We start from the raw sequence: 9,920 nt of genomic DNA on the forward strand, positions 1-9,920 counted from the left end.
TCTAAGCGATTGGCTGAACAAAAAGTAGGACTGAGTGGACTAGTAGGCTCTGAAGTTTTACATTGTTTTGTTTTTGAGCGCAGTTATGTAACAAAAAAAAATCTACATTTGTAAATTGCACTTTCACTACAAAGAGATTGCACTACAGTACTTCTATGAGGTGAATTGAAAAATACTATTTCTTTTATCATTTTTACAGTGCAAATATTTGTAATCAAAAATACACACTTTGATTTCAATTACAACACAGAATACAATATATATGAAAATGTAGAAAAACATCCAAAATATTTAATAAATTTCAATTGGTATTCTATTGTTTAACAGTGCGATTAAACCTGCGATTAATTGCGATTAATTTTTTTGAGTTAATCGCGTGAGTTAACTGCGATTAATCGACAGCCCTAATCCAGAGCCATTCACCTCTTGTCACAGGCCTGACTGCAGCCTAGGTCAGTAGCAACCGGAAGTCATTGCCATTGCATGGCTGCTGAGCAGTAGGTTATGTGAAAACAATGTGGTGGTTCCAGTTCAGTTCCTAGTGAACAGGTGGCCCCTTTGAAAAGCCCAATGTCCCAAATGGCTTCTTATTTGGCAGTTTCTAAATCAAGGCCAAGGATTAAATGGGCAGCTACCCTCTTAGCATTAATCACTAGAGAGAAGGTGGCAATGAACGCTATTGAGAAGGCAGGTCAGGAGCTTTTCTTCACCCTCTCTCGCTGTAGAAGAAAAAGGGGACACAAAACGAAAGCAAAAGGTGGTGAATTAAAAACTGATAAAAGGAAATACCTTTTCCACACAGTACACAATTCACCTGCCACAAGATCTCACTTGTGATGCCAATCCTTGCTCAGGTCAGTTAGAATGGTGAGGGTTACAAATAATGCAGAGGTTTGGAAGGGATTTAAACCCTCCTGCTTCAGGGCACAAACCAGCCTCTAACAAACAGGGATTAGGAAGAAATTATTATTGTGGGCAGGATATTTCATAACTGCTTTCTGCAGGGTTTCTTGCACCCTCCTCCGAAGCAGCTTGCACTGGCCACTGCTGGAGATGGGAGACTAGATACACCACTGGCATGACCCAGTTTGGCAGTTCCTATGTTCCATCCAGGGCAGGAGTGAGGCAGAATTGCTGGGTGGGGAAATCTTGCACTGACTCTGCACCTGTTCTATGGGGAGAGGCTTTGGTCTCCGGGGATCTCAGTTTGGCACCTTTCAGTAGCACTATATTCATTCATTTCTCACTATTTTAAACAGAGACAGGCCAAAAATCCCAAGTAGCAGCAGAGGAATTGCTTGCCCGGGCTTCCTGAAACTTGTGGGCAAACATCTTAGCAACTTCAGATCCAGGCTTGGAACAAGAGGATTAACAAGCCCCCTTAGATGCTAAGAAACAGGAAAGTTCATATCTGTTGTGTGATAAAGTACATAGGGCCCGATCCTGCAACTGGCTCCACACTGAGCCCCACTTACATCAGTGGGGATCTGCCTGTACAGGGGCTCACTGCAAGATCAGGATCGTAGTGCGGTAAATTGGAATAGACCAGGACAGCAGCGGAGGGAGCAAGGTCAGCCCACAGGGACTACACTACGTCCTGGAGCTCTTCACATGCTCACAACAAATGAATACCATGAGCAAAGCGCTCAGCATTTTCTGATTAGATCACAAGGGCAGTAAGTCTGGTGAGTCTCAGCCTAGGTCCTAGTGGTCACAGAGACACAATTTGCCCACAGCCTGGCACCAGTGGCAACCTCTGTGCAGGACTAAGATGCTCTCTGGCTCAATTGGTGAATCTTAACTCAGACATTCTGCTAAGTTCACAAGCCCAGGTCTCTTGCTGGCATTAGTGGTGAGAACAGAGTTTGGAGCTGAGTGCTGGAGAACTCTGCCATCCCGCTGGGAAAAACAGCAAGACACGACCCATGCAGATAAAACTTACAACAAATGTTTTACCTGGTTGCAGGAAATGGAAATAGAATGAAGCTCACAGAGAGCAGTGAATGCACCAGCTGCAGGGAGCACCATGATGGTCAGGTCAAGCTGTTACAGGCCAGTCTGGAGAGAAGAGGGGTCCCATGAGGGCTGAAGGCAAAGACCAGTGTCAGACTGAACCAGTTCACAGGGTGCCAGCTGGGAGCACTCATCTTTGTGTAGGCTTTGTGCACTTCTCAGGCTTGGGCCCTGAGCTCCCCCTGCGCATTTGCTAGCGGAGAAGGCGACATTCCTGGGGAACCCAAAGGTGCAGTCCACTCTCCCTGTGTACTAAGAGAGGGGGCGGCACTCCAGATCCAGGACTATGTGATACACATGGGGTGCGTAGGATTTCACTGGCTCAATGTGCAGAATGTTTGTCCTCCAAGGCTTCCCATGTAGCTGCTGAAGCAGAACCCTGATCCGCGTTCCTGTGGTCTCTGCCCACCTCTGCCACTCGGCCCTGGTCGCAACTGCCTGGGTCTCCCTCCCAGGATCCATGATGTCAGCATCCTTTGGGCTCCTGTGGTTCCTTTGGCTCATTTTGTCCTCCTGCCTGTTGGATACGGCTTGCTCTGGACATTGCTGCAGCTGCTGCTTCTCCAAGTGGCCACTATGCAAATGAGCCTTTGCTGGGAAGGACTCCACGTTCTGGTGGATGTGGAGAATGCCCCCTGTGCCCTTCCGCAAAAGCTGGCAGGCAATAGGCCAGCCCTCCTCCGAGTTGGGGAGCAGCCCCAGATTCACCCTGTTGGCCACGTCCCGCAACTCCAGCTGGAAACAACAGGGGGAGGTGAGAAAGAGGAGGATGGCATGGTGAAAGGACATACACTACAGAGGGCCCCACGTCAGGGAGGGGAAAATACACCAAGCAAGGCACTGCAGGGCATGGAGAGGTTCTCTTTCCCTCGGGGGAACATAACAGTATATAAAGGTTGCCACAGCTCTGTCTCTTGCCATCTACCATAGGAAGGGGGTGGGTGAAAGTGGGCACTGCTCGCACGCTCTTGCTCCGAGTTGGGAGTAATATATAACGTTTTCGCCAGAACCATGAAGCCCCACCACTGCTCTTGTACCTCCTCAGAGCCCCGCCATCCTACCTGAGAATTAACTAGCAGGTCGCATGCATCATTGCTTCTCTAGGCCGAGCTCATTGCACATGCTCCTTGCATCCCTCCATTTCCCTCAACAAGCTCCCTGTGTGCCACCTTCCCATTCCCCTCTATTTCAGGGACTCCCTGCAACCCACCCCCACCTCCTCCCCCAAGTCAGGGGGCTCAGTGTGCCCCTCAGGACCTCCTTCTCCCCCATTCCCGGGTCTCCCATTCTCCCCATGCTAGGGACTTGGTGCCCTCCTTCTCCCCACCATTCTCATTTTGTTGTGTCATTCTGACACATTTTAAACTGTATTGGGAGGCTGTACAGAGGTGATCTGAGGATACTGGCTGCCATCAGATGGCTCTTTGATCTACAGACAATTACATTGAGGCTGAGAACATTCCCTGAAATTTGAACTGCTTGGCTGCAGCATTCAAAAGTTATCATGTTACGGACAGACAGAGAAAGGTCATCAAGATAGATTGAATGCTCTTTGTTTCAGGGACCATCTGTGTTTGTGCAGCAGTTAGCACCTGGGGGCACCGGTCCCTGGCTAGGGCTGCTAGGCACTAAGGTAACACAAATAACAATAATGAAGTTGAGTGTCGAGCCTGACTTCGCTCAGTCAGATATAAACAGCTTGGCCAGAACAACTAGTAAGGATGTAGCGGGGTCTGATAACCGGGGCAAGTGTTTAACATGTGAGAGTTATTTAGGATGGCACATGGGGATGTCTCTGAAAGCAATAGGATGAGCTGGGCCTGCTGGCTAGCCAGACAGGAGTCAGATCTACAGTTTCCTAAGGGAAGGTAAGGGTATGCAGTCCCATTGCTTTGGGCACTGGACACTGCCCTGGAATACACACCCCAAGCCCTCCAGGAGATGGGACCTATTAGGTCAGGGGTCTCAAACTCAGATGACCCCGGGGGCCGCATGAGGACTAGTGCATTGGCCCAAGGGCCGCATCACTGACACCCCCCCACTTGCTGCCCCTGGCCCCATCCCCACTCCACTCCTTCCATGAGGCCCCGCCTCGCCTCTTCCCGCTCATTCCCTGCCCCCATTCCAACCCCTTCCCCGAAGTCCTCACACCAACTCTGCCCCCTCCCGGCCCCCAGGGGGTGCAGGAGGGTGCGGCGGGGGTTCAGGGCAGGGAGTTGAGGTGCAGGAGGTGTGCAGGGTACTGCAGGGAATTGAGGTGTGGGGTGTGGCAGGGGTTCAGGGCAGGGAGTTGAGGTGCAGGAGGTGTGCAGGGTATGGCAGGGGGCTCTGGGCAGAGAGTTGGGGTGCGGGAGGGGTGAGGGGTACAGCAGGGGGCTGGGGTGCAGTGTGTGGCAAGGGGCTCCAGGCAGGGGGTTGGGGTGCATGAGGGGTGCAGTGTGTGGCAGGGGGCTCAGGGCAGGGAGTTGGAGTGCAGGAGGGGTGTGGGATGTGGCAGGGGGCTCCGGGCAGGGGGTTGGTGTGCAGAAGGGGTGCGGGGTACGGGCTCCGGCCCGGCGCTGCTTACCTAGAGCGGATCTGGGGTGGCAGCGCCGCGCACTGCAGCCAGGGCAGGCTCCCTGCCTGCCTGCCCTGTCCCCAGCCCCACTCTGCTCCGCTCCAGGAAGCAGCCGGAGTCCTTGGGGGTGGGGAGGGGTGCCATGTGCTGCTCTTGCTGCTCCTCCAGGTACCTCCCCCAAAGCTCCCATTGGCCGCGGTTCCCAGTTCCCAGCCAATGGGAGCTGCAAGAGCACGGAGCCCTCTACTCCCACCTCCCTGCCCGGGGCTGCAGGGACATACAGTAGTTCAGCCGCTTCAGGGAGCGGAGCGGGGCTTGCGGCGGCACGGGGTAGGCGGGGGGGGGTGGGGGGGCGGGGAGCTTGGCGGGCCGTATGAAAGAACCCCACGGGCCGTATGCGGCCCGCGGGCCGCGTGTTTGAGACCCCCTGTATTAGGTCCTTCTCATCTGTGCGCTATAAAACTACCGAGTCCGTCTGATCAGACCTCAGTGCACCAGATCCCTGTCTCCTACAGTTTGCATACATAACAGAGTCTGCCTCCCACACATAGATTCTTTGGACCTTTGCTCCCATCCCTTGTACCATGGGGAAGAAGCTCTGCCACATCAGAAAGAGGAGAGGGATGCGGGGAGAAGAGCAGTTTCCTGGGAAAGGAATTCCTGTGACATCTAGAGCCAGGGTTAAAGTTCAGAGGCACATCACCCCCCTTAAGGAGTCTCAGCAGCACGGGCTGTACCCTTGGAATTCCCCTCCCTAAGACTCCATTGCGCCCCTCAGCTGTGGAAGGGTTGCTCTCTGCTCACCTGCCTGTTATCCCCTTGGTGGATCTGACATCGATCCTGCACGCCATTCAGCTCCAGGTTCTTTCTCAGGGCCTCCACAGCATGGGGGTTCCACTCACAGGCATGGACAAAGGCAGCACCGGCGTGAACCAGGTACGGCACCGTGAAATAGCCAATCCCTGAGGGCACAGGAGACAGACGCCGCTGACAGCACAGTCCAGAGGCACCTCCAGTGTGGGAACAAAGTGCTCAGGCTCAGGGTTAAGGCCTCATTCTCAGCAGCAGAGATATACTGGATTGAGGCTGTTGGCAGAGCTTAGGGGGAGAGGGAGAAGGTTCCAGGGGCTGAAGCTGCTGTTAAGCACACAGCATTGGCTACTGGACAGATACTACAGCAAGCATGGGGTAGAGGATGCCACTGGATGGATAGTGCTGAGCAAATTATGAACATTGGGATGAACTGAATTCTTGTGATCAACAGGGCAGTCTATGTTATCTGGGGCTGGGGGTGGTTCCAGACAGGAGAATGGGGAGCAGTAATCCACGGCCCACAGGCTCTGCTCTCAGAGCCCCAGCAAACTCCTCAGAATGGACAGAGCATAGCATTATTCCCAAAACTCAGAGGAGGAAGCCAGCCTTTCCCATGGCCCCAGGGACAGTTACCTGCATAGAGATCCACTAGCACTTCCCCGGCACATGGCAGAGACGCCACCCGCAGCTTCTCTGTGATGTTTCCAGGAGAGAACATGCACCTGGTCACATCGAACGTGTATCTGGGAAAACACCATAGGCCCAGTGAGAGCCGCCAACATGGGGCTGGCCAGTAACCCCTTCCCAGGGGCATCTTGGCTCGACAGCCCCTTCCTGCTTCTTCCGCCCATGCCCCATCCCACCCTTCTACCTGATTCCATTGTCCACATGCTCCACCCAGCCATCCTGCCCCAGCAACAGGGTCACTGTTGGGGATCGTACTCCATCCGGTGATATTCGCCCTCGTTTGGCTACGCGTCGGGCGCCCAGAGCAGAAGCAACTGTTTCCCAGAGCTCTGGTCCTGGAAGAGAGCCCCAAGCAGGTGGGTTAGAGAAGGTTGGTTCAGTGCATCTTGGAAGACAGAGTCACAGATCCCTCTTACCCAGCTCCTTCCACAACGCAGCCCTGAAGCTGTCCTCGCTCAGCAGGATGAGGTCTCCGTGCCGCTGCCAAGAACGAGGGAGATCGTCCTCCAGCTTATCTGACCATGTGCCCCCAGAGGCTGACACAAAATGCTGCAGCTCCCTGCACAGCTTCCGGGCAGGCAACTGGACTCGTGCTGCCTTTGAGGGAATGGGGTTCTGGGAAAGAAACACAAAAACACTGATGCTGAGATAGGATCTCTCCCTCCCTGCGCTGTGACAGGATATGTGGGGGGGGGAGGGTAATCTCCCTCCCACAGCTGCTGTGCTGGGTCATTTCCCTTTACCTCCCCCAGGGACTGGAAAGTCCAGCTCATTGGGTGTGATTCTTCAATCATACTGGCTGCACTAACCCACAACAGACTGAAGGGGCTTCAGGACCCATGGGCCACATCCACCATCTCCAGATAATGTCCCTCAGGCTGGAGCAGCCACTGCTCTCTAAATAAAAGCAATGAGTTACCCATCGCACTGGCAGCTCCCGGAGACTGTGATGGGCCTGGGGACCCTGCAACGAGGGCACAAGCTCCTCCTTTTAAAGCAGGGAGGTTTGTCTGTTTGTTTAATGCAGCAGGAATTTATTCTTTTTGGTGCTGGGCATTTTCCCAGCCGGCTGTGGGGGAAGCAACTAGTAAGCCCTATGCAGACAGGCACGGAAGAGCAGCTAAAATGGAATATTACTGCTCCCTGCAATCCCAGCTCCCACGGCACTAGAGTGAAAGTCTCTGCTCCATCAGTGACCCACAAGGTCTGTGCCAAGGAGCCCCTCAATTGAGACTTAGGAATTCAATCAAACCCTGCTAGGAAGGAGTAGAACTGCCTGACCTCGGACAGCCCTGTCATTGCTGAACTCAGACAATCCCAGCACATGTTCCAAAGCTCACAGGAAAAAGGAACCTGATCCTGAGGTCCCAGGTGCTTCCTGCAAGCTGCTGAACAGCCTCATCTCTCACTATCTTCCACAGGAATGGAGCACGCTCAGCAGCTGGCAGGACTGGGCCCTAAATAAAATACATAGGAACTGAATCGGACTATAAAGTGAAACTTGCTTTCTCTTTTACCTAGCTTCCAAGAGCTCCCTGTCAGCGCCAGGCAAGTCTAAGATAGTCCCAGGGAATTTCAGTCAAATTCCCCTTAAGCTGATGGCAGAAGGGGTCAGAAAAGAATGTCACTGTCTTCAAGTGATATATTGTACAAATGGCTAAGGTGCATTATGGAAGGGGTTGGCATGCCAATAACCCATGGGGACACAGCAATTTGCAGAGACAGGATATGGGCACAAGAGCCTGGTATGGTAAATCCTACCCCTGATTCTACTGAGGAAGCCAGTGCTTTGCTGACCTGAACCCACGTCAGTGTGCATGTCGTCTCAGGGGGCAGGCTCTCCCGCAGCTCCTGCAGGTGCTGCTCAGTGAGTTTCTCTCCCAGCACAGGCAATGCCACTGTGCCATCCAGCAGCTTTTGCACACGATGGCAGACATCCAGAACCCTCTCGCTCTCCAAATACTCCCTGCAAGTCCAAGGATGTATTCAGATATTTATTCATCTGTCATTATACCCTCTAGGCTTTCTGCAACCCTCTTATGTAAGCCTGAGGAAAGCAATGCTCTATACACATTGTTCAGTCCTGATCTGATGAGATCATCATCTCCTGGAGTAACAAACTGCACTGGTCTAGTGTCAGGAGAGCTGAATCTATTCCCAACTCTGTGAAAGACTCACTGCGTGACCTCAGGCAAGTCATTGCATCCCTGGGTGCCTCAGTGTCCCCTCTGTAAAATGGGGATGATACCCACCCACCTTTGTAAAGGCTTTGAGATGACAGTGCTGACTTGAGCCAAGCAAAGTACAGGCAAGTGCTGACTGTGCAAGCTCTGTATCTCATTTCTGACTTCTCATCACCCTGGCCTTCCTATGAATGGGTACTGGCAATCATTCCAATTTACAGTATGTGCTAGTTTTGAGAAGTGGATCAATGCCCATTAAGGACTGGGCTGAGATCCACCAAATGGTCCATCACTTGTGAAAGTGAGAATTCCACTGCAGCCCCTAATGCTCTGAAGCTGGGGCTGTGTGTTGATATAAGCAGATTATTACTACTAGTAATGTACTAGTCTGGAACTAGGAGTTCTGCTCCCACTCAAGTGAGCTCAGATCCACAGGATAGTTTTTTTTTTACTCTATTTTGCCATGTTAATGACCATGTGTTCAGCTCAATACAGGTACAACAATGTCTTTCAGCTTTCTCCCTCCATCTGCATCTCCATACTGCACCTGAACCTCTGGGCAAACGGTGACTCAGTAATAAGTACAGAGATGGGACCAGAATTCAAATTCTTTGCATCCATCTTCCCAGAACCTAGAAGAGAAAAAAACATCACCACCTAGTTGTCTGGCTTGGCAGTAAGCGAAGCTACTCAACACATGTTTGCCAATTCCAGGGAGCTGCAGCCTGAATGTCTCTCAGCACCCAAAAACTTCTCCCCAAAAGAGTCATTGAAGATGCAAACTGCTGCAACCTGTAGCCCTGATCTCTCTGCTAAGGATGTCAACAACAGGACCGATTGTGATGTGGACACTTATATACTAGGAGATAGATCAAGAGCAACAAACTCATTTCACACAGGCCACCAAACAGCAATCAGATCACGGTGACTTTTGATTACTATTGACCTGGGCTGGATTTTTATCTTTATGGAGGTAGAAGTCTCCATATCCCCATTATCAAAGCCCTGCATAGCACTGCATGCTCTCGGTGTGCACCTCAAAGCTGCGTCGTAGGAGAGCCCTATATACCAGCAACCCAATCAGTGCTGTGGGTGCAGCTTTATTAACATGACCTATGCCAGAAATGCCCAGAAGTCTCCCCTTGGAAAAGGGGAGGTGGCAGAGAGAAATGCTCCCTGCTAGCACTACAGCACCTCTTGTTCTAGATTTCACAGCCCATGTGGTAATTGGGCTGCACTTTGATGGATGTGTGGGCAGTGAGGCTGCGACCTCTGTGAGTGTGCTTGAAGGGCAACGTGAGGATGCTTCATGGCCCTGTTACAAGTGGGACAATCTGCAGAATCCCAGGAGAGCTGGCAACCCTAGAGGCACATTTCCTGCCTCCCTCGAGGGCACGGAGAGTGCCAGTGCCAGTAGGATTAAGCAGGAGCAGCGACACCATTTACTTAAAAATCACAGTGAATTCATCACCCTCTGCTCCAACCACCGCACATCATCCTATGCATCCGCCCCAGCACAATCTCCTACCCTGCCCACTGTCATGAGCCCCTGGCTCCCACCCCCATACCTCATGGCCACACGCCCCTGACTCCCACTCCCTTACCCCACTGCTAAGTGCTCCCTGCCTCCCATGTGCTCCCTGGCTCCCACCCCCTTTCCCCACTGC

General features: G+C 52.4%; 1 protein-coding gene across 1 annotated transcript in view; it reads right to left on the reverse strand.

Moving 5' to 3' along the window:
- Window positions 1-349: 349 nt before the first annotated feature.
- TRMT12 (tRNA methyltransferase 12 homolog) overlaps window positions 350-9,920 on the reverse strand; it is a 10,064-nt gene continuing 493 nt past the window's right edge. The window contains exons 2-8 of the mRNA XM_026652942.2: window positions 8,801-8,885; window positions 7,868-8,036; window positions 6,487-6,685; window positions 6,255-6,405; window positions 6,017-6,126; window positions 5,375-5,532; window positions 350-2,748 (exon numbers count right to left, since the gene is read on the reverse strand). Of these exons, the coding sequence (XP_026508727.1) occupies window positions 2,266-2,748; window positions 5,375-5,532; window positions 6,017-6,126; window positions 6,255-6,405; window positions 6,487-6,685; window positions 7,868-8,036; window positions 8,801-8,885 (1,355 nt within the window). The 3' untranslated portion in view covers window positions 350-2,265. The remainder of the gene's footprint in view (window positions 2,749-5,374; window positions 5,533-6,016; window positions 6,127-6,254; window positions 6,406-6,486; window positions 6,686-7,867; window positions 8,037-8,800; window positions 8,886-9,920) is intronic.

The sequence above is a fragment of the Terrapene carolina genome, unplaced genomic scaffold (genome assembly GCF_002925995.2).
Source record: "Terrapene carolina triunguis isolate 2854851 unplaced genomic scaffold, T_m_triunguis-2.0 Scaffold131, whole genome shotgun sequence".
Taxonomy (NCBI): Eukaryota; Metazoa; Chordata; order Testudines; family Emydidae; genus Terrapene; species Terrapene triunguis.